This window comes from Tachyglossus aculeatus, chromosome X4 (genome assembly GCF_015852505.1).
Source record: "Tachyglossus aculeatus isolate mTacAcu1 chromosome X4, mTacAcu1.pri, whole genome shotgun sequence".
NCBI classification, from domain to species: domain Eukaryota; kingdom Metazoa; phylum Chordata; class Mammalia; order Monotremata; family Tachyglossidae; genus Tachyglossus; species Tachyglossus aculeatus.
The window spans coordinates 58,903,110-58,928,236 of record NC_052098.1 but is presented as its reverse complement, the minus strand read 5'-3'; the positions used below and the strand labels follow the sequence as shown (position 1 = coordinate 58,928,236).

The 25,127-nt window shown below is 42.0% G+C and overlaps 1 protein-coding gene across 2 annotated transcripts in view; it reads left to right on the top strand.

Moving 5' to 3' along the window:
- The window catches only part of PAX5 (paired box 5), a 262,740-nt gene that overhangs the window by 116,158 nt on the left and 121,455 nt on the right, over positions 1-25,127 (top strand). For both annotated transcript variants that reach the window (XM_038769884.1, XM_038769883.1), the window contains one exon: positions 15,658-15,787. In XM_038769884.1, the coding sequence (XP_038625812.1) occupies positions 15,658-15,787 (130 nt within the window). The remainder of the gene's footprint in view (positions 1-15,657; positions 15,788-25,127) is intronic.

The following is a 25,127-nucleotide window of genomic DNA, read 5'->3' as shown; positions in this document are numbered from 1 at the left end:
AAAGGGAGATTTCATGCCACTGCATTCTCCATCCAATACAAAGATGGTGCCGTTGAAATCAACTTCCCCTTCAAGGCTGATTAATAGAAGTGGATGATTCCGGAGTTGGAGAGGTAAAACATCTCCATAACAGGGGAAGTGAGGGGGCTTCAGTCATGCCTGCTATGGTGTTAAAAAGGCTTTGGTCAGCTGTGGAGTCGGTTTCAGGGGGGCAGCATCCCATAGACTGCAAAACTGGGATTTGAATAATACAAGTAATTGGGGTGGTGGAGGGGAAAGGCATTTTGATATATAGATCAAAAGATCTCTACTCAGTTCCAATTTAGAGGGAAGGAGGAAGGGAGAGAGGTGGTTATAGAAATGAAAATGCTTTTCCCATAAGTGCTTAGATCGAGTGGCATTGCTGGCATGGACCTAGGTTTTGGAAAAATGGAAGATATTTAATTAGAGTCATCTTGGATCAAACCATGTTGAATGCTACAGATTTTCCCCTTTTGAGAGCCTGACAAAGGATAGCAGGGGAAGGCCTGCCTGAGGCTTGTCATCCTCTCTTTATTATTGAACTTTGATTTTATTTGGAAAAACGATCTCCTTCGAGGAAACAAAGATGAAGATACAGTATAGTATTTGTGGGCCCAAGGTGACTGGGCAGAGTGCCTGCTAAACTGAAAGAGGCAGGAAAGGTCTTGACTGTAATTTTAGATAAGGTGAAACTTGACTGAGTCCTGGGCTTCCTTTTACTCTCAAGGGTTTATTTATATATGAGAGAAGTTGTTTCCTCCAGCAGCTTCAAGCCATTCTGTCTTTGTTTGCCAAGTACAGAAGAACTTTTCCACCGATGATAGTTGTGGCCTCTGGTGGAATCATTGCGTCATTTGGTTTAGCCCAGGTCCTGGACACCAGGGGGAGAGGATGAGGGAGAAAAATCCAGTCACTTTATTTTCACCCCCGGGCACTTCCGTTCCCTATCTCTCTCACATAAAGAGGTCCCTATTGCTGTCAAGATATGAGCGGGGAGGGAGACAGGCAACTAGGTTTTCACTGCCTATTTATGGCTCTCCTAATAATCGGGACAACCTCACCTGATGCTTACGAAAGGAAAATCCCCACCTGCTCCCTCCAAGTTTATATATGGCTATTGATGGTTCTCTGCAAAAAATGTTCAGTGCTCTGAAAATTATTACTGATATTTTATTTGTTAAGCGCTTACTATTGCTAGGCACCATACTAAGTGCTGGGGTAGATACAAGCAAATCAGGTTGGACATAGTCCCTGTCCCACATGGGACTCACAGTGATACTCTTAAGAAAATGCAAAAGCTTGAAAAACACCTGCCATGAGGAAAGCATGCTGGATGGGAGAGAGACGGTGAAAAGTAAATTAACAGCCAAAAGTGAACACGTAATGGATTCATATAGATTTCTGTATATGTGTATCTATAACTGTATGGAGCATATGGAAATTACTCATGAGGTGAGGTAGGTGTTTTTCCATATGGGTCATGTTTCCCAGTCTTCTTTGGTCTCTGATCTTGGACATCTCTGGCCATGCTTGAGCTAAGTACTGATGGCTGACATACTGTAGAACACACAGTAAAAAGGCCAAATGAGCAGAAACCATGCATACCTCTGGGCTTGGATTTTTTCATTTCATATGTCATTCATGACTCCCTGCTGTGATCCCACCTAGGGTTCCACATATCCGTTACACAGAGAAAAGGAAGGGAAGGCATTTGTCACTGTGGAGACAGTGAGGGCCTAGGAATATTTTCCTTTTTACTGGACTTGAACATTTGGGATGGCAATAGGAGCAGAGTGATGCGTTCCATATCTAAGAAAATCTGGGACGAGGAGACAGGAAAAAAAATCTAATTTGTGTCTGTTTTCCATATAAAATTAAAATCTTAAAATCTTCTTGGACTGGCCTGGCAATTAATTTCCTTTTCCTTCCAAGCCACAGACAGACAGCACCGTCAATGCTAGACATTCACAGTGTATTGATCCCCCGAAGGCAGAATTGGCATTTTGAACTAAATTTAACCAAGGTTTATTTAGGAAGTCTTGCACAGAAGCCAAAGTACAACAGGGATCTCTGGCAGTCCCAGTTGAATGGAAATCTCTGGAGGTCAGTCGAGCTTTATGTTTCATGATCCTGAAATCATTGCTCATTTCCCCCCCACCCGTCGCCCCAAACAAAAATAATTCCCAGAGCTGTTGGTCTGTGGGTCTCAGACTGGGAGGGGAGGTGAAGGAGTGGCATGATTTATTTCAATAATATTGGTTCTAGAGGCTAGAGCTAGGAAACTTTGAATATATGTTTGGGGTTAGGACAATTTCAGAAGCGGGCAGTTCGGTAGCTGAAGGCAAGAAACACACTCTGAGCAGAAGAACAGCATATAAGAGAGATTACTTTAAAAACAGTTAAATCTTACAAATGAATAAGCTTTGATAAAGTCCTTTGGTAAAACATGTTATAACACTTTGCCTCTCAGAATAAACCCAGCAGTGGTGGCCAGGGCAGCATGACTTCTTAAAAATATCCTACCACCACTTCCTTTTTTGTGTGTGTGCTCCTGTTGTTGAAATTGACGTTTATTGAGTACTTGTCATGTTTTTCGCATCCCCTGTTCCTGTGCTTTATTCCAGGCAGCCCCCCCCCCCCAATACATCCTAAGATAATAATGTTTTTTAGTTGTATAGACTTTGTTTCTAAGGTGCCTAAGGGTCTACCCCATTTCATATCATTTCTGTGAGAAAAGTGTGCGCGTGTGTTATAGTAGTAATAATATTAAGTATTTACGGTGTCCAGAGCAGCTGGAATTAGACCCAATTCCTGGCACTCGTGGGGCTCACAATTTGTCCATTGTATTCAACGATGATGCCACTGATGATGAATGTTTACCTATGGATGGAGAATGTTGAAAATTCTAACCGTATTATACAATCATTTTAACAGTATCTGTTAAGCACTTACTATGTGTTAAGCAGTGTTCTAAGCACTGGGGTAGATAATACCTGATAATACTTAAGTTAATCAAGTCAGACACAGTCCTTATCCCACATGGGGCTCACAGTGTGCTGTTTGTTGGACCTGGTGAAGTTTGTTTTGGCCTTTTTCTCATAATCCTACATTATAGTTTTCAACCGACAACATAAAGAGATTAAGAGTCTTTTCTTGGGCCCTTAGGTCCCACAGTGAACCAGGTGCAGTAAAGGAGATATATCCTATAGATAGATCGTATAACTTGGATCAGGGTAATAATAATTGATAATAATAATATAATAATTCTTTGTTAAACACTTACTATGTGTCAAGCACTATTCTATGTGCTGGGTAGATAAAAGGTAATCAAGTTGGATGCAGTCCCTGTCCCACATGGGGTTCAAAGTCTAAATTGGAGGAAAAGGGATTCAATCCCCATTTTACAGGATGAGGTAACTGAGGCACAAAGAAGTTGTGACTCACCCAAGGTCACACAGCAGGGGAGTGGCAGGGCTGGGATTAGAACCCAGGTCCTCTGGCTTCCAGGCCTGTGCTCTTTTCACTAGGCCACACCGGGTAGTAAACAGCAGGCTATATTGCCCTTCCTTGAAGGAAGTGCAATTAATTTGGTCCTTTCTTCTTTTGGGGATTTGGGATCCTGAATTGCTGTTGTGGAAGGTATAGAAGGTGAATTCAGATAGGTAGTCATAGATAGAAATATATACCCAGCATTATTCTTGGTACTTAGAAGCCAAGGTTGTGGCCAGAGAGCCAATTTTTCAATCAACATAAATAGTCCTTGAATTTTCACTGGTCCTTGGACAACCTTTTCCCCCGTGAAACGGAAGGAGTTGCATTTATTTTGGACAAGAAAATCTTTGTTTTAAAGGGATAAAAATGGATTGGCTTTTTCACTTCAGTTTTTCTTATTCTTCTTTCTTCTGGGTAAGACTTAAATATCCCTCAAATTGTACATTTGTTTTTTGGACTGGTCCCCTGATTGCCTTTCATCTGGAGAGGCAGGAAAAGTTGCTATTATAATAATACTTATTATTAGTAGTAGTAATACATTTTTGAGTGAATACTCTGCACCAAGCTCTCGGTGCTAGGGAAAGATATAAGGACACTGAATCAGGCAGGGTCTCTGGCCCAGTCTACAAGCAGAGGAAATGATGAAAGACACACAGGAAAAAACCCCCCACAATCCACTGGATTCATACAGCAAAAACAGCAGAAGAACAACAACAATAAAAAGGTGAAGTACATTACTGCCAAAGGGAGAATTTCCAGGTTTCTCACAGCTCTAGTCAAACCATCATAAGTCTGCCAACACTCTAAAGGAGCAGCATGGCCTAGTGGATAGAACATGTACCTGGGAGTCAGCAGGTCATGGGTTCTAATCCTGCCACCTGTCTGCTGTGTGACCTTGGGCAAGTCACTTCACTTCTCTGTGCCTCAGTTACCTTATCTGTACAATGGGGATTAAGACTGTGAGCCCGTTGTGGGACAGGGACTGTGTCCAACCTGATTTGCTTCTATCCACCCCAGCGCTTAGTACAGTGCCTGGAACAGAGTAAGCACTTAATATATACCAATGTTATTATTATTATTATTTTTTCCCAGCCTGCTTCTTTGGGACAGGTCTTCACCTGACAGTGGCATCCAGGGAAGGGGCAGGGTGGTTTGGGAGAGGCAGTTGCCATTTATTGGATCCCAGGGCTCTATTGGAGGAGAAGCCTCAGTCTGTATGATTACAGCCCTCCTTCATACTCCATGCAGCCCTACTCCACCCCAATGATGCCTGGGGAGGCATCATTCCCACACCCATTTATATTCCTTCCCTAGCCTCCTCTCACCCCCAACAATATCTAAATGGAGCTCTGAATGGAGTAGGAAACAAAATCATAGTTATAAGCTCCTCGAGGACAGGGTTGTTGTCTTCTTCCATGGTACTCTCCCAAGTGTTTAGTATACAGTGCTCTGCACACAGTATGTACTCAGTAAATACTACTGATTGAATAAGGTTTATCCAGATCCCCTATGAATCTATTCTCAGGAGCCCCATCAGTCCCCTTAATCTGATTTTGGCATAAAAACTGAATAAAATTAGGCACAATGAAAGGAAAGTGATTTGGTGTGCTGTGACAGTTGAAGTGCCCAAAGACCCATTGTTTATGGTTGTTCCATAAAATCAATCGGATAAAATGAGGCCCATCCTCTTCCCCTCACCCCGCCAAATGGGTATTTGAATCTCAAATGTTGGAGCTGGAGCATTTAAAGCAAATCCTTTGCTGGCACAGGTAATTGAGGTTAGACACCTTGCATGATATAGTTTAACACAAACATTGCCCTTTGGTAGTTAACCAAAATGGAGATAGCATGGCAATTTTAAAAAAATGGCCCAGCACCAGAAGGGAAAAATGACTTTCCAGGAAAAATGGCCTTGAATGTGATGGACGTTTCCTATTTCACTTCAAAAGTCTTAAAATATCCTGGAAAATATCAGGCAAATACCTGTAGTGCAGTAGGTGAGTCCTGGACCAAGCTCTTTCTCCTCTCTTTTTGGCATCTCAAAGATTCTATTTACCCCATTTTGTAGTGGATGCATGGAAAATCAGCCAAGGTTGTGACTTCTAGTAGAATATAAGACCAAAGAAGAGATATCCTGGCTGGGAAAATAAATTGGTATCTGTGTCAAACTCATCAATCAGATAGTGGTCATAATTGCCATTGTTGACTTTGTTCCAATGGCACACCTTGGCTCAATATTTCTCCAGACCAAAGCTAAAGCAACATTGTGTTCCCCACCCTTCTCTATCCATCCCTGGAAATACATTAGGAACAAGGAAGGTCTGGAGGCTTTATCTTCTCCTCTTCTTCCTCTTTGTCTTTGGTACTTCTCCACTGTCTCTCATCAGTTTTTCCCCCCCTCTCTCCATGCACTCCTTCTATCCGCTTCACCGATCTCCTAGGATGAGCATGGCTGAAAACTAAGGAGACACTTTCAAACAGCTAGTGGATCTTTATGTCCCCAAACTACAGCACAAGCAATAAAAATGGACACTGCCAGGGTAGAGAGGTCTTCGTGGTATTTCCCATCTGCTTTTCCACTTTGAGAACTGAATGGATGGAGGAATTGTCCTTTATTGGGAACCAGAAAGTGTAGAATGGCAGCTGTAGTGAAATCAGGTGTTCATTTTTATACTTCAAAGTATAGCAGTGACCCAAGGTTAGCTGGGGCTTCCAGAAATCGTGGCTGCATTCCCTTGCCTCCAAGCTGGGGAACCCTTTATAAGAGCTCCAAGAAAGCTAATGATAATCTAACAGCATTTATTCATGGGAAGTTCTCCTAACCAAAATCTTATCTGCGCCGACCATAAGCCACTTCCTATAGTTCTGTTTTCCCTGACTTCCTGTACGTGCTACTCAGAACACCTTCCCCATACCGGGTGACTAGAGGCTGCAAAGCGAAGTCATTTTTTCTTCTTTGGCATATGCCTCAGAAAGGGAGGATACTAATCTAGCATAACTGACATAACCCACATTCACCAGAAGCAGGGTGAACTGCCCTCTTTCTATGAAATGATAATAATAATAATAATAATAATAATGATGGCATTTGTTAAGCACTTATTATGTGCCAAGCACTGTTCTAAGTGGTGGGTTAGATACAAGGTAATCAGGTTGTCCCACAAGGGGCTCACAGTCTTAATCCCCATTTTACAGATGAGGTAACTGAGGCACAGAGAAGTTAAGTGACCTGTCCAAAGTCACACAGCTGATAAGTGGTGGAGCCAGGATTAGAAGCCACAACCTCTGACTCCCAAGCCCAGGCTCTTTCCACTAAGCCACGATGACATCACATGGGCCTCATCCCTTAGATAACTTGCTTCAGAGGGAGTTGCACAGGAGGTGTAAATGGAAAGATACCCAGGTGGCCCACACAGTTGGGGCTTTGCTCCTGGCTTCCACATCTGTGGAAACAGACCATGTAGTTGCTTGAGCTAAGGTTGGGGGCTGGAACAATGTCTCAGAAGAGAGAGTGGAATAAGCAAGGGACCAGAGAGAGAAATCCCACATTGTAGTTAAAGCAGCTTTTTTTCTTCTCACTGCTCTCCCTTTATATATTCTCCTTCTCACATTTCTGTGTTTTTTTTCTCCTTCATGCTATGGCAGTGGTGCTCCATGCTGATGAGACAATACTTGGTGCAACCCCAGGCAGTCATTTTTCAGGTAATTTCTTAGGGTACCAAACACCCGGGACACACTTTTTCGGGTATCCAGCTGGTCGGATTTCCCCATCATGCAGGGGTGCTTGAATGATACCTGGGGAGATTGGGTATTTCTTCCCTTGGTCATAGGGCAGAGGCTCAAGTCCGATGTCAGGTCCAGGAGAATACTCAATCAGTGAACCTGGTGGGGTACCAACGTATTCTCCCTCCCCTTCCCTCCTCCTTTCCTCTCCCCCAAGCATGGAAACTATAGGTAAGGTTGTAACGATAAATCGGGGATTGTGACAGACACAGCAGAGATCATTCTAGTAGACTTTTGGTAGGTGTTCCAAAAAACAAGTGGAAGGATATTAATCTTGTAGATGAAGGGGGAGGAAGGCTTAAAAATCGTTAGGGTTGACTGAAATTCTCTCAGCTTCGGGATGGGATGGAAAGTGGGGGCAAGTGTATGAAACTGGGAGCTGGACCTCAAGATGATGGTTAAATTACTTAAGGCTTTGCCTTACAGAAAATATGAAACTTAGAAGTGAATTTTGTGGGGGAATTGGATCTGGATGGTATAGGGAGAACGGAACTGTGCCGAGGACTTTATGCACGTGTCTGAGTATGACTGGAGTGTGTGTATGTGGATGTGTGCTTCCTATTTTATGTGTATATGGCATTTGAACTTTCAAAGTGAATAGAATGTGAGAAAACTGCTGTTGTGACAGAAGACAAGAAGCCCATTCTTTTGAATTCCTATTTGGCTTCAAGACCCTTGGCTAGAACCATGCTAGCCTTGCTTCCTGAAGCACACCAACCATGCATTCTGTACCCTTTGTTGACACATCTGCAAGAACTGCAATAAATGCCAAACTAAAGCTTGCCTCAGAGGGACTGTTCATCTCACTGATGCCATCTTGAACGAGATACGTTTCAGTCTTCAACAAGATGCGTTGCCAGCAAACAGACACTTTGAGCCTAGTTGTGAGCTCAGCTTTTTGGGGGCAAAGTGCTGGACTAGCAGTTGTGGCTTTAGGTAAGAGCTTGTGCCAGTTTTTTCCTCTGCCAGGGAATCTGCTTCATGCTGCATATGTGTTCTGGGCACCATACAAAACCTAGATGTTGAGTTACTAAAGTAATCCACACGTGACAGGAGTCCCAGCCACTTGGGGTGAAGAAGTTTTAGCTTCATTCTCTGTGGTTCACACATCTAATATGGTAACTTATGACTCCCTGAAGTCAATCAACAACATTCACTAGGCACCCACTTTGTTTAGGGGCTGTGGAGAATTACAAGGTACTAAAAGACATGGTCCTTACTTTTGAGAAATTCACAATCTGATGGGGGATGTAGAGAAAACAGAATTATCTACTATATTAATAGTAATAATAATAATGGTATTTGTTAAGCACTTATTATATGCTAGGCACTGTACTAAACTCTGGGGTAGATACAAACAAATTGGGTTGGACACAGTCCCTGTCCCAAATGGGCTCACAGTCTCAATGCCCATTTTATAGATGAGGTAACTGAGGCACAGAGAAGTGAACTGACTTGCACAAGGTCACACAGCAGACAAGGGGCAGAGCCAGGATTAGAACCCTGGACATTCTGAACTCCCAGGCCCATGTTCTATTCACTTGCATGGAATGTTGCTTTGTTCTCAGACATTCTTGGACATAGAGTTCATGAACGATCAAAATTCATCTTACTGCTCCCTTGAGATGTGGCAGAAGGACTGGGGAGAGAATTGGCTTGGGAGAACTTTGGGGAGTAGAAGCAGAAAGGCCAGGGACATGCCTGGCTCTGGGGAGGCAGGTCTTTTCCTGCTTCGCAGCGGGGCCAGAAGAACTAGGAATTCCATGGTTTGGTCTCTCTTCCCCCATCCTCCATGGTGCCGACTCTCCTGTGATCACCTCGCCAGTTGCCTAGTCAATTGTTCCCTTTCTCCCTGCTGCTTTCCCCTGAGATTCGATGCCGCCTTTAACATAAAAACACACCATAAATCTTGGTAGTATTTTAGCAATTGTATTTTTATTGAGACCCATTTAAGCACCAAGTGGGCTACTAGCCTGGATATTTCCAAAGGCTTACATTTTGTTTTCAAGCAATTGCACCTTATTCTCCAGTATGCCCCAGGAGTAGATGAGAAAGGGGCTTCCTGAGCCCCTTTCCCTACATTCTCCTTCCATTTACCCAGGATTATACCAAGTAAAGGAGTGTGTTGACTGTCTCCAGGAACTGCACTGTAGCCTGGGAAGGTATAGCTAGCAGCAGACCTTTTGCTGAATCCATATGTGTTGGAGTAGAGAAAGCTTGGTACCAGGAAAAAACCTGAACATGTGTTTCAGAGACTGTAGGACTTGTTTGTTCTGAGACCATGTTCTTCTCCATGCCCTTTTTGGGGAGGGTGTGTGTGTGTGTGTGTGTGTGTACACATGCAGGGAGATCTCATGCATATATGTGTGCTCAGCAGGGAGCTATCTTTCCCTGATAATATAAACAGGATTGGTGGCACTAGTATGGTTTTCATAAATCCAGTATTGATTTCATTGAGATTTGTGAATTTCAGCCTGAAAAAGGTATTTATAGGTTCAGAAGATTGCAGTGTATTTGAAAATTCTGTTTCTGTTTCAAAGACTCCCTTAAATAGTAGTTTCTATTTGAAGAGGAGGTTGTATGCTGTGGGAGACCCCTTTGAAAACTGGCAGGAAAGCATTGAAAAAGCCCGTCTAGGTGATCTGTAGAAGCATCATGGCCTAATGGAAAGAACATGAGCCTGGGAATCAGAGAACCTGGGTTTAATTCTGGTTTCACCACTTGTCTGCTGTGTGAGTTTGGGCAAGGCACTTACATTTGGGGTCTCAGTTTCCTCATCTGTAAAATGGGACTTCAATCCTACTCCCTCCTACTTAGATTGTGAGCCCCACGTGGACAGGGGCTATGTCCTACCTGATTATCTTGAATTTACCTTAGTGCTTAGTACAGTGCTTGGTACATAGTAAGTGCTTAATGAGCACCACTATCATTAGTATTATTATTACCTCTTGAGGCCAGGTGAGACCTATCAACTGCCAGTAAAGTTTTTTAACTGGTCTTAGTTGTCCGGTATGTAAATTTGAATGGCTTTCATATCTAGAAATGTCAAAAGGTTTTTCCCTCACTGAAAGACCTTGTTGCAGGTATTTTGACCTTCTGTGTAGTAACTGGCATTAAACTGAATGAAGTTCCTCTGGAATTCTGTATTCCAGAATAAGCTACTAGAAATGTGAATTAAGAGGGTGATGTGACAAAGATCCAGTCCACAAGGGACAAAAGCAAGTTGACTCATTTAGCAATTCTTGATAGTTTTTGATCCAAAGTCATTGGGCTCTGTGGGATGGAAGAAGGTCACTGGTCTGCAGTAGATTGGCAGATCAACAGTAATGACCTACTCTTGTTGTGGGAATGCACTAAACACCATCTTCTGCCAAACAAAAGAAAAACATCCTGGATGTAGCCATGGTCTAAACTACCTATGTGGAGCACAGTGCTGGATTGATCACTGTGTGATACTCTTCAGGCTCCTACTGACCATACAACCACTGTGTAGACAAATGACCTCTAAACTGCCAAGGCAGTTAAGCATTAAGCTCCTAGAGAATGAAGACATCCACAAGGAGTTTGTAGCAAATTACAGAAGCCTGGTCGGAACAGGAAACCCCAACCTCAATCTCCCCATTAAAAATAGCTAATAGGCATTTCACTATGATATTGTCTACCAGATAGCTGTCAAGACATCGAGCATGGCCAGGCAAAGTCACCAAGAGTGTGTCAATGCCTAGGATGTGATAGAAAACCTATTGGCACCAAAACAATTATTGCATGAACAGTATCTTGCCCCCCTTATGACTCAGGCAGAAGTGAGGCTTATTGAATCCTGCCATCATAACATGCAAATCAATTTAAGGAATATGCTTGACAGTTTGTGTGTGATGAAAGCAGATGAGATCCAAGGTTGTGCAGACTGCCATGAAACCAAGAACCTCTACTTATCTTTTAAGATATTTGGCTCTGTGCTACTGCAGTAGCTCTGAAAGCTGAATATGGCCCCAGCCTCAACTCAGATGAGGAAGGAAGCCTGAAAGGGTGACACGACACTTCGATATTCTCCTCAAAGCACCTCCTACTATTTAAGATGAGACCCTTCAAACCCTTTGAACATGCAGAGATTTGGCACTTGTCCCAACTCTGGAGGAAGTCTCTGCAGCAGTCACAGCCATGAGAACTGATAAAACTGCTGAGCTCTACAGGCAGGGACAGGACACTCTGTCCCTCAAACACTTACACAAGCTCTTCCTCAACACGTGGAACACTGAGGAAATGCCGAAGGATCTTGAAGATGTCACCGATATCGCCATCTTCAAAAAGAAAGATGGAAGATCGGAGCATGGCAATTATTGAAGCCATCACTCACAACTGCTGGCAAGAGCCTCCCAGAAACATCTTGGATCAACTTATGAAGAATATCCTTGACGGTGAGAATGATCTTTGCAGCACATCAAGTCCTCTATAAGGTTTTTGTAGACCTTACAAAAGCCTAGGGCACCATTACTAGATCTGGACTCTGGAAATTGCCTGGCAAACAAGCTCATTAACACTCTGACACTACTTGATGATCCAGTGGGATAGAGTAGAAATACATTAGTGGGCTTGGTCCTTTTCAAATTTTTTTTTTATGCAGCCATGCTGGAGGTTGTAAAATGAGACCTGAGTGCAGGTGTTAGAGTAAACTTCCTCTCCTCTGGGAAACTCTTCCAACTCAACAGATTTCAAACATCATCCAAAATCCTAGAGACAGTCATTTAAAAATTGCTGTATGCAGATGACTGTGCCCTAGAGACACATACCCAAGAAGATATGCAAATGAGTGTAAACTGCTTCGCCGAAGCAGCCAGGCATTACGGACTGACACTACGTCTAAAGAAAACCGAGGTAATGTATCAGTCTTCACCGGGAAGCCAGACACACAACCAAACCTCTGCACAGGAATTCTTCTCACTTATGATGCAATTGGCTCCTGAAGAATTCCATCTTAAGTAGAAAATAGTTTAAGTTGGAACCACTTTATCCCAAAGAACAGTATTATAAATGGGGGCTTGGTTCTGGAATCAAGGCTGGATACCCTATGAATTTAACCAAAATTACCCATAATGAGTAATACAGCTCCATTAATAGATTGAGTCAGAGAGGTTCCAGAATAGGGTAGCCAATTTTTTTTTTTTTTTACTTCACAAGAAGTAAAACAAACATGTTAGCCCTCCCTGGTGACTCCACCCAATGATCAGGTAGCCCTCCCCATCTCCACCCCTCTTGCCTTTAAACTTTTCCCTCATTTTCCTCCCCAATATGGGTATTAAAATTGCTTTTCCATTTCCCTGTGGCTCCTGTGCACCTACACCCCCTCACTGCTTATACACCCAGAGCCAGTGCCATAAGGGATACTAGTGTTGGAAAGTGGAATCTGATGTGTTGCAAAGCTGAGAAGGTGGAAATTTATAAATGTTGTAAGTGGTGTTTGTCTAAAGTTTAGGACTTCTTGTATTAGAAACACAGAGCTAAACCCTGCACAGAATTCTATGTTCTAGGCAGCGCACTGACTAACAATGTAAAAATAGACATGGAAGTGGAAAATCTAATGAAGAAGGTCAGCACATCCTTTGGGAGACTGTCAGATGGAGTGTGGTGGCTGTGTATTACTGGTTTCAAACCAAACTGAAAGTCTTCAGAGCTGTAATGCCGTCCAACTTCTTCTAGGGCTGTAAGACCTAGACTCTCTACAGACACCATATATGACTCCTCGAATAGAGGAACTCCATTAGTGTCATTTATGGGCTGCACTCTGCATTGGACAGCTGCACAGGATTGCAAACAGTGACGTCTTCGAATACGGTCTCCTAGAACTTGAAACTGTGCTCGCCTCAATACAGCTGCGCTAGATGGGCCGTGTGCAGAGAAGGGATATCCAAAGAGCTTCTGTAGGGTGAGTTGAATTTGGGAAACTGAAAGCAAGAAAAATCACAGGAAATGTTTTGAGGACCCAGCTAAACAAAGTCACAGACACTGCTTCATCTCAGCTGAAAATTGGGAGCCAGTTGCTGCAGTTAAGAAAAGAGAGGCTTTTCTGTTGTTGTTTGAGGAGAAGCTTCCTAGGGATGGAGAATTATGGAAACACAAATGAGAATGGTACCAGGCAACACGACAAAGAACCATTTTTATATGTGTGCAGTGTGGTTGGGATTATGGGTCCCCCATTGGCCTTTTCAGATACCCCCCCCCCCACACACACCTGTAGATGAATTTTGTTGTCAGTGGCATCTTCTCTGAGCATGTATCATAATCTCCCAAATGCTTAATATAGTGATCTGTAAACAGTAAACCCTCAATAAAGTTATTGATTGAAGGACAAATATATATTATTTGCAAATTTCAAGCAAGTAGGCAAGCAGGGATACAGCATGTTGGAAGGTGCATATGTGTGACCCACATTATCCAGCTACATGTAAAACCAAGACAAGAACCCAGGTTTCTTGATTCCCAGAGCAGAACATTTTCTCCTGGACCAACAGCAGGACTTTCAAATAATGTAAAGATTAAATAAGCTCATTCTGGACAGGGAATGTGACTTTATATTGTTGTGTCATACTCTACCCAGTGCTTAGTATAGTGCTCTGCACACAGCAAGCACTCAATAAATACGATTGATTGATTTAAGTATGAGTTTGGCCGTTAGTTTTTGCTGTTCCATGGTGCTGAAATAATACTGTATTGACTGTGCTTTCACAGTTTTTCCAGTTGGAACCAGAATGGGTAGAGCGGAAAGTCTCATGAGAGAGAGGGCTTATGCATTCTTGTGAGGTACCCAGTCCTATGTTTCAGACATAGGATCATATTGATTACTGGGTAGTTCAGGTAAACGTCAGGTAAAGCTCTCAACTTGTAGGAGATGATCCCAACTCAGAACCTCATGTGCCTTCAAAAAAAAATCTTCATTCTGAATTCAGGTGATTTTTGAGATATTTCAGTTGATGATTCAGCACTGGGCCTCCAAGTTTTCCTATGCGAAGACATGAATGTATATTTTCAGATCTATAACTTTAGTAGCCAGCCCAAGGCTACTAGAAATCCAAATGGCTGCTATCAAATTTAACTTGTATCTACCCCAGCGCTTAGAACAGCGTTTGATACATAATAAAGGTTTAACAAATAACATAAAAAACAGTTGAAATGTATAGTACAACTGATTCTACAGAATAAAAAACAAAGGCATATGTTGATAGACTCCATTTTGGTATCTTCTCTTTGAAGTTTAAAGGCTTAATTTGTTGACAACATATAAACCAAATGAAACTTCAAACCCAAATCCCAACATTTAAACCAAACTCCAAGTGTGAGAAGTAATGCTAGTAGCAAAAACTCCTATGAATTTGCTGAAAATACTTTAACCACTCACTAATATTGTCTGAACACTGAAAAATATTCTGTATAGAGAAACTGGAAGATACTTTCATTTTTGCTTTTTTCTTCTTCCTAAAAAGGGCATGCTTATAAAGACCCTAACCCACTGTCTACTGCTTATCCTCCCTTGAAATTATTTCTTTTCCTCCACCCCCACAGCCCCATCAACAGTGAAAACAGTTTTAACAGGTTTCTCAGTGCATTGGGATTCCAAGAAGAGGACGCTAGTTGCAAGATTTTTCTTTCATAAAAATGATTTTAAAAAGGAAGATTGGCTTCAGAGTGGGATTGTTTTGACATGTTTTCAAGTTTTCAGGGAAGCATCAGCATGTTTCATTGGCTTGATTCAATCTCAGTTCACTGGATAAGACATTTGAGTAATTAAAGTGATTTCTGACCACTGGAACTAAAACCTATTAATTCATTATTTCAAGAAGACATTTGTTGTTCCAGCATGCTTGAATGCTTGTACAACTCTGGAAGTGTGAGGATGGTCATACTATCACCAGTGCTTTGAGTCTGAGGCGTACTCCTCTCCAACTTTCCCATTTGGTCTCTGCATGCAATAGTGATAAGGAAAGTTTTATTTTACTTACTAGCAATTCAACCAATGTCAATTTTGTCCTCTATTGTGCTCAATCCACCAGGACTCTCACCAAAATCCAGGATCTCTGGTCGTTTCTCCATCTTGTGCGGGCTTGTGAAGATTTACTTCCTATCAGTGTATTTTGGGAATCCTTTAACAGTGAAGTCCGGGGCTTATTTCCTACAATTAAAAAGAAAATGGCTTGGCTGAAATCCAGTGAGAGGACATTGCTAGATATGTGTCTTCAATTCACCTTGGGGTTTGGCATGGTGAGGGAACTGTCCTGCTCTTCTAAATAGCTGCAAATGGTGATGGCACAAAAATGAAGCATTGTAACTCTCATTTTGCTTATATGTCCCTTTTTTAACATTTTTCAGACAACAGAATATTCAACCATGGCATCACTGACCGGTGGATTAGACGATATGAAGGCCAATTTAACGAGCCCATCGTCAGCGGATTTAGGGGCCAGCGTTCCTGGGCCACAGTCATACCCCATTGTGACAGGTAAGAAATGAGAGGAGCTACCATTTGTTGGAACAGGATGGATTTGATGATTGAGAAGGGTAACAATGACTAGAGAAATTTGGTGCTTTTGTCTACTGGTGGTCATTTGTATTGAGTAAGGTCATAAGGCATTCAAAATGCGTGGGAAATGTTGTTGCTTTTCTTAAGAAGTCTTGGTATTGATGTGAATTCACGACTCATTATTCCAAAAAGGACAGAGGACATAAAGTCTAAAATTTCAACATCGAAGTATCACAAAAAATGTGATTCTGACCTCATTTTCTGCAAGCAGTGCTGTTTATCACCAGCCTGTTGGAATAGCTTTGCTTTCTGGAATACATGTAGATGGTATTGAGAACTGAGGTTGATGCTGCCAACTCGGTGGTTTGGTATCCTTGAAAATGCCATGTAGCATAGGATGGCCTTTAGTAGTATCTACATGACCGGGAGGATGTGAGCCTAGCTTACAGTGTCAGGTTGTCCTCTAGGTCAAGAGTTTTAGAATGAATGGGATCGATGAAGAGTTTTTTTTTCAATTTGCAAACATTTCTGCAAGTGTAAACAATCTTTGCCATTTCAGAATCATAGGCCCAGTTGTTTCTGAATCCCATTCTAGTCAGCTTTCATGCTGATCCTCTTGAATAGATATTTTAAATATAGTTTTAATTCAGTCTAATTGGTTAGTCATTCATCACAGTACCTCTGTGAATTGTTTGGCCCTGTGTCTTGGTGGAAAAACTGAAGTCAAGAGATATGATGTCTGTCTGTGTGTGTCTGTTTGCCTGTCTCAGTTTAAAAATTGGGGGCTCATCCTTCCCGATAAAGATCGTCACCACCGTAATTTAGTGGTAGTAGAAAGTACACCTTAAAATTCTGGTTCTTTATTCATTCACTCATTCATTCAATCGTATTTATTGAGCACTTACTGTGTGCAGAGCACTGTACTAAGTGCTTGGGAAGTACAAGCTGGAAACATATAGAGACAGTCCCTACCCAACAACGGACTCACGGTCTAGAAGGGGGAGACAGACAACAAAACAAGTAGACAGGTGTCAAAACTGTCAGAATAAATACAATTATAGCTATATGCACATCATTAATAAAATAGAGTAGTAAATACAAGTAAAATAAAGTAATGAATATGTACAAATATATACAAGTGCTGTGGAGGGGGGGGCAATGGGGAGGGGAGGAGGAGAGGAGAGGAGAAAAGGGGCTCAGTCTGGGACGGCCTCCTGGAGGAGGTGAGCTCTCAGAGTTTTCGAAGACAGACCTTCACATCTCCATCTGTTGTTGGGGAAAATGAATTTTGATCAAGTAATTATCCTAGAATCAAATTTGTCTCGAGATGGTTGCACTTCGTGTATCTTTTTGTTGAGGAAAATAACTTTAGTATTTCATCTTTTAATAAATAATACAGTCATGATCTTTGCATGCCAATTTTGGAAGAGCCCATGGCATTGAATTTGCCCTCTAAATTAGTGATTTGGCCTCAGTTTTTGACCCTAGTGGTTTTGTAAAGGTACCTGTATGCTTAATAACTACTGTTTGATGTGGGTGCTGAAAGAGATTACCCATGCTAGGAATTTTTCCATGAGTTCACTGGTGGGCAACTGGTCTCCCCATCAAGCCACTCACTACTAGAGAAGCAGTATGGCGTAGTGGCTAGAGCACGGACCTGGAGGCAGAAGGTTATGGGTTCTAATCCTGGCTCCGCCACTTGTCTGCTGTGTGACCTTGGGCAAGTCACTTTACTTTTCTGAACCTCAGTTCCCTTATTTGTAAAATGGGGATTGAAACTGTGAGCCCCACATAGGACAGGGACTGTGTCCAACCTGATTTGCTTGTACACACCCCAGTGCTTAGTACAGTGCCTGGCACATAGTTAACAATTAACAATTGCCTTAATTATTAGTATTATTACCCAAATGTTGCTAATTATCCTATAATTGGCATATTCAGGAGAAACACCTGAATCGAATGGGTGGTGGATAATATATTGATTACATACCCTCTTTCATTGGTCAGAGACTAAATGAGGGGATATGTGGGCATAGTCCATCCTTAGTTTTAATGAGTACTGAATTTCCTAAGGAAGCAAAGGGGAACATAATGTAAAGGTATTTTAAATTCAAACATAGATAATTTTCAGGGTATTTATTCTCTGTAGCTCTCTGTTTTTCTGATAACCAACCCCCTTTCCTCTGTTTACCTGGAGTTTATGTTCTTTTTCTGCTGCAAGATGGGAAAAATGTTAATTAGGTGAAGACTTCTTTTCAGTAATCATTTAGGTGGACGTTCCCTCGTCCTAATTATGGACAGAACAGTGAAGCAGATATCTGTTTTCTCTAAATCATTTCATTTAAAAGGATTTTCCTAGGATTAATTAGGAACGATTTTTTCTCCCTAGAACAAGGCAAGTTTCCTGATGCTGATCCCTTCAAGATATTTTTAGCTTCCTAGGAAAGGCAACAAACGCTTTGGAAAGAAGATTGAAACAAATTGTATATTTCTTGGTCAAGATGCTTAGCACAGTGCTCTTGCCCATGAGCTACCAGAAGTCGTAAGCTAGGAGACAGTAACCTTAAGTTACAAGATATTTTAGGTAGTAGCTGATTTTATATTTACAGATTATTAGTGTAGCTGTGTTTTGGTTGGACATGTCCAGGGAGTGATACCTCAGATCTTGTTGTTCCCAAGCAGTGGTGAATTTAGGAGGAGAAAGTGAACAAGTTTTATACATATTTGGGGGGTAAAGTTAAAGTTGCTTCCCTGTGGCACTGCCACCCTGAGAAAATCTAAAGGGAAAACATCTGAGAATATAGTTTCACCTCACTCAAAAACTCTGGGGAGTTTTGACTCTCTTCTCTATTCCCACCACTACCCAACTCCCTCTTCTTCTTCCCTCTCAGTGAATTCACCATGGCCCCGGGATGGTGGAGAAGAGGTCAAGGGTCCCAGGGTGATGAATTGTTGGTTTGGTCTGTTTTTTCCCACTTTTCCACAACTCTCGGCCAAGCTATGCTTGTGTTGCAGTATTTTCCTGGTCATTTCGTTTTAGCATGGCTTTTGGTCCTCAAGAGTTGCAATAAAGGGGATAGGCCCAGTACATATTAGAGCCTTTGAAGAAAATTTTGTATTAAATGGAGATGCTTTTTTCACTCTGTTTTATACAGGTGATAAAATTTTATGTTCTTGTGAAAGCGTGCTTAGAAAAGCATAATTTTTCAGATAAATCAAGCCACTGTTTTTCTAAGATCATTGCTTTGGGTTTCAGCTTGAGATTTAAAAGGACAAAATTTTGGATGAAGATCTGGGAATACATGGCAACAGGCATTGGAGAAAAAGGTTTTACTGCTGCTAAGAAAACTAATCTTAACTCTTTTGATAGGTTGGGATCTGAAATTCAAGCTTCAGTAGTTTTTATGAGAAAGTCTTGGATGGTGTTGGGCTTTCAACCACAAATTAAGTCTAGTTCATATTGAGAATCTTGAGTCTTTAAGTCATGTCATAAAAACAATTTAATGCAAGATGGGGGTTATGTGAATTATTATCCCATTTCCCCCATCGTAGTGTGGATCTCAAAGCAAATGGGCACAGCACAATTTTCATTGCCAGCCAGTGCAGAAGGCCCCTGTTTCTTGGTAGCCTGATGGATCACATCTGTAATGACAATGAATTGAAGAACTGCTGAAACACTGGACTTTACCCCAGTCGTGGCTTCTTGAAAGGGAGGAAACAAAATAAGACCAAATAGCGTGAAAGGGAATTTAGATGACAGTCCTCAGTACTGCTTCATCCACTGACTCTCTTGAGTTCTGGACTGGCGACTAAACATCTGATTAGAGAACAACTCGATTTCTCTCCATCGTTTTTATGCCACATTAAATATTAAGTTAAAAAAAATTTCTGCTCTTACTACTTGCTGCCACGGTTCATAAGCGCACTCTCCATTTGCAAGCCAATGACATGTGCCCAGCTTATTACTGCTGTAGTCAGCAGTTTCAGCGCAGCCCTGATTGTTACTAATTACCTGCAGATGCATTTTCTCTGCTCTGGCTTGCTGACTCCGCTTGGTCGCTATCACTTTGAGAGGACAAAGTGGCGCAGGAATTGACGCCTTCACTCGGTTCTCCAATAAAGCGCAGAGGGCAGATTGACAAAACCCCAGGCAGCCCTGACTGCAGCTGGTTGGAGAGTCAGTTTGCATTAGCAGGGCCCAGAAGAGACTGGATGGGACTGTCGACTGGCCCAGCCAAAGAGCCAAATAAGAACATTTCATTTAAGGGGGACTCTGACATGAAACTCACATCACTCGGTTAGAAACCAAACAAAGCCGAGCATAATGAAGCATCAGTGACAGCTTTTGGGTTTGTTTGCTGTGGATTTTACAGCAGTAGCCTGATTCTGTAGGAAACTTGTGGTTCACATTGACCGAAGAGTCTGGGGGTTTGAAAAACAAATAGCCTCCTCTTCATCCTCTTCCTCTCTTTTCTTCTCCTTATCATCCTCTTCCTCCTCCCCCTTTCTCTTTGTGCTCTTCCTCTTCCTGCTCCTTTTTCTTTGCTCTTCTTTCCTCCTTCCTCCTTCTTCTTCCATCTCTGCCTCCTTCCTTTAGAATAACTGCAAAGCTAGTGGCCATGCACTAACAGCATGTAGAATTGGTTTCAGAGAAGCAGCGAGGCTCAATGGAAAGAGCACGGGATTTGGAGTCAGAGGTCATGGGTTCAAGTCCCGGCTCCACCGCTTGTCAGCTGTGTGACTTTAGGCAAGTCACTTAACTTCTCTGGGCCTCAGTTACCTCATCTGTAAAATGGGGATTAAGACTGTGAGCCCCCTTGGGACAACCTGATCACCTTGTAACCTCCCCAGTGCTTAGAACAGTGCTTTGCACATAGTAAGCACTTAATAAATGCCATTATTATTATTATTATCGAAGGGACATCTCCTCCAAGCGGCCTTCCCTGACTAAAACCTCATTTCATCTTCTCCCTCTCCCTTCTGCATCACCATTGCACTTGTATTTGCACACTTTATTCACCCCTCCTCAGCCACACAGCACTTATGTCCATATCTGTAATTTATTTATACTAATGTCTGTCTCCCCCTCTAGACTGGAAGCTCGTTTTGGGCAGGGAATATATCTACCAACTCTGTTATAATCTAATCTCCCAAGTGCTTGGTTCAATGCTCTGCACACAGTAAGCACTCAATAAGTATCACTGATTTAGCAATGAAGGGAGAGGTCTTTCATAAGGCCAGTAGTTGGCCTAGTACATTCACCTATGGAAACTGTTCAAGAAGGCAGAGAGCCCTTGAAAAACATTTCCTTAGGGATTGAAGGAGGAAATCAAAGAATCACAATCAGGTTAAATAATCTGAAATGTGATGAAAGATTCAAACAAAACTTAAAAATGACCTAAACATAGAAACCATATATGTTGCCGACTTGTACTTCCCATGCGCTTAGTACAGTGCTCTGCACATAGTAAGCGCTCAATAAATACGATTGAATGAATGAATGAAACCAGATAAATACTTCCAGGCAAATAGGCTAATGCTCCCAATCCAATACTCAATTCTAGTTTTGATAAATTCAGGTATATTTATGTCTTTTTTTCCATTCAGATTTTACTAATAGGAATCGAGGTAGTAAAATCCATGGATAGGCCTCTTTACCCTAAAAAATGCACACGATTCACTCCACCTGAATTTTAGGATTTATAGGGAAGTAACTATTTGTTTCTCTCAGTGGATTGTTCCTTTGTTTGAACAGTGCCCAATTTTATTGGGTAGCTTGTCCTTAATTGCTCTATGCTCTTCCTGTCTTACTCTGTCATGCTAAGGTTGCTGTGACTTGTGAAAGGTTTTCTCATCTACTAATTATTGTTAATCTGCTCTGATGTTGGGAGAGTTTTAGATCAAATCCAATAGGCTTTAACTCACACATGCGCATATATACACATTCCTGTGTGCTGTTTGTGTAAGTTTTCTCGGTCAGCGGTTGAGTTAGAGGCTTTGTATTTTCAGTTAATGGGGCTGTATGCATTGCTTTTGTCAAAGTATTCTTGGTCTTTCCTGAACAGAGCTTCAAAGGTAACATCCAGAAGCTTACGTTTGATAAGAAGAGTGGTCAGGAGTCATTAGAGGGTGGTGACTATTGAAGTGATATGATGGAAGAGGTCGATGTGGAAGATAATTTCTATAGCAGTGTTCTAGAGGTCAACAAGAAAAAAGTGACAACAGTTCAGTTTTGAAGTGACCAGAACCTGGACGAAGGGATTTGGTGATGGCTCCAGAGGGCAAAGAGTTGAATGTAGACTTCCTATATGTATGCAAGAAGCATGGAAAATGAACTGGAGGAAATAGAGTGGAAAGCATTCCAGGTTGGACTCCTGGACAAGAAGTCATTGGTTTTTAGGAAACACAGGAGGTGTGATTGCTTAATTGATCGAGGGTAGATACACAAGTCCAGAAGACCAGGAAACAAAAGGAAGCTAACAGGTAGAGAGTTTCTGGTTTAAGGCAAAAGGTGAAAACATTATAAAATTCATTACAAACCACTGAAGAAAACATGAACGAGGCACCTTTGGTCAATCAGCAAAGTGACTTTGAGTCAGGATTTGATGGTGTTGGGGGACTTTATCCAGAATTCTGGGCAAAGGAGAAGGCCCAGATTAAAATGTCACCTCCCTCCACCCCCTTTTAGAGGCAAGAAGAATGGTGGTTTCAGATGACTGCGAAAAGGCAAATGTTTTTATTTTTCAATTTTTTTTGCTTCCATCTTCCAAAAAAAGTTCAAATGTGTAAAGTTGACCAGGGAAATTTGCAATGGAAGGTTAGAAAGCTGAATTAAAATAGGAACAGAAACAGTTAAAGAGCATTAAAAAAGGGATGTACTTAAATAAGCAGATGCATAATAGGACATCTAAAGAATTGGCTGATGTTTTTATGGAACCATAAGCTATTGTTTTTTGAGAATTTATATAGGACTGGAGAAATCCCTGGGGTTTGGATAAAGGTAAATATTGTTCCCTTCTTCAAAAGGGAGAAATTACTGATCAGCCAGTTTAACATTTTCACTTGGGACCATACTAGAACAAATGATCAAAGAATGGACCTGCAGCCATCTAGACTAACATGAGTACTAACATACAACCAACATGGCTTTATGAAGAGCGAATTGAACCAGATTAATTTGAGTGAGTCAGTCCTCCCTCTGCGGGGCGAGGGGTCTTCACTGGGCTGTCGCCTCCGGGGCCGGGAGGACCCGCTAGGGTCAGGGGGCCTGGGCTCGGGCTTCCCACTCTCTGAGGGGGGACCTGTGTCAGCTTGGCAATAATAATAATAATGATGGCGTTTATTAAGCGCTTACTATGTACCAAGCACTGTTACCCCCGGCCCATGTCATCCCCCTGGCCTGGAATACCCTCCCTCCGCACATCCGCCAAGCTAGCTCTCTTCCTCCCTTCAAGGCCCTACTGAGAGCTCACCTCCTCCAGGAGGCCTTCCCAGACTGAGCCCCCTCTTTCCTCTCCCCCTCCTCCCCCCTCCATCCCCCTTGCCTTACCTCCTTCCCTTCCCCACAGCACCTGTATATATGTATATGTGTTTGTACGCATTTATTACTCTATTTTAACTTGTACATATTTATTCGATTTATTTTATTTTGTTAATATGTTTTGTTCTCTGTCTCCCCCTTCTAGACTGTGAGCCCACTGTTGGGTAGGGACCGTCTCTATATGTTGCCAACTTGTACTTCCCAAGCGCTTAGTACAGTGCTCTGCACACAGTAAGCACTCAATAAATACGATTGAATGAATGAATGAATGAATGAATTTGATTTTCTTTCATGCTAGGATGACAGATCATGTAGAAAAGGAAGAAACATTAATATAATCTTCAAAGATTTCTGTAAGACTTTGTTTCTATCTCTTCTGACATCCTTATTGCCAACTTCGGAAAGTGTGGCAAGTACATAACCATTAAAAAAAATAGTAGTTTCTCAGGTTATGTTTCTTTAAGTAAAATGGGGATTAAATATCTTTTGTCCCTCCTACTTGGTTGTGAGCCACTTGATTGATTTGTATCAACCCCAGCTCTTAGCACAGTGCTTGATACATAGTAAGTGCTTAACAAATACTATTAAATAAAGGCTTGTAGTTGGCTTCCAAAGGGGAGTCATTAATAGTTTAGTCAGACCTGTGGGGAATGTATTTAGTGGTGTGCTCAGGGATCAGTCCAGGTACAAGTTCTATTCAGTAACTTTATTGATGAGTCAGATGAAGGATTTGGAAATAAACTACACATTTAAAGGTGACAATAATTGGGTTGGGTTGCAAATACTTTGGAAGTCAGGAAATGTAATTCAAAGTGACTTAGACAAATTGGGAAATTTGTAATACAAAAATAGGATGAAGTGGAATAGGAGCAAGTACAGGGTAATGCGCTTAGGAACACAAACACCCCAGTAAAACAAATACTACTTAGACTGTGAACCCCATGTGGGACAGGTCCTGTGACCAACCTGATAAACTTATATCTGCCCCAAGCACTTAGAACATTCATTCATTCAATCGTATTTATTGAGCACTTACTTTGTGCAGAGCACTGTACTAAGTGCTTGGGAAATACAAGTTGGCCACATATAGAGACGGTCCCTACCCAACAACGGGCTCACAGTCTAGAAGGGGGAGACAGACAACAAAACAAAACATGTAGACAGGTGTCAAAGCCATCAGAATAAATAGAATTATAGCTATATGCACATCATTAATAAAATAGAGTAGTAAATATGTACAAGTAAAATAGAGTAATAAATATGTACAAATATATACAAGTGCTGTGAGGAGGGGAAGGAGGTAGGGCGGGGGGGGGGCGATGAGGAGGGGAGGAGGAGAGGAAAAAGGAGGCTCAGTCTGGGAAGGCCTCCTGGAAGAGGTGAGCTCTCAGTAGGGCTTTGAAGGGAGGAAGAGAGCTAGTTTGGCGGATGTATGGAAGGAGGGCATTCCAGGCCAGGGGAAGGACGTGGGCCGGGGGTCGACAGCGGGACAGGCGAGAACGAGGCACAGTGAGGAAGTTAGTGGAAGAGGAGTGGAGGGTGTGGGCTGGGCTGTAGGAGAGAAGGGAGGTGAGGTAGGAGGGGGCGAGGTGAAGGAGAACCTTGAAGCCGAGTGAAGAACAGTGCTTGACACATAGTAAGCACTTAACAAATTCCATACTTATTAAATATCATTATTATTATCACATTCAAGTATAGCAGAAAAAGATTTGTGGAGGTAACTTAGTTGCCTGAAAGCTGAATATGAGCCAGGTATGTAATGTTAATTATTTAAAAGTA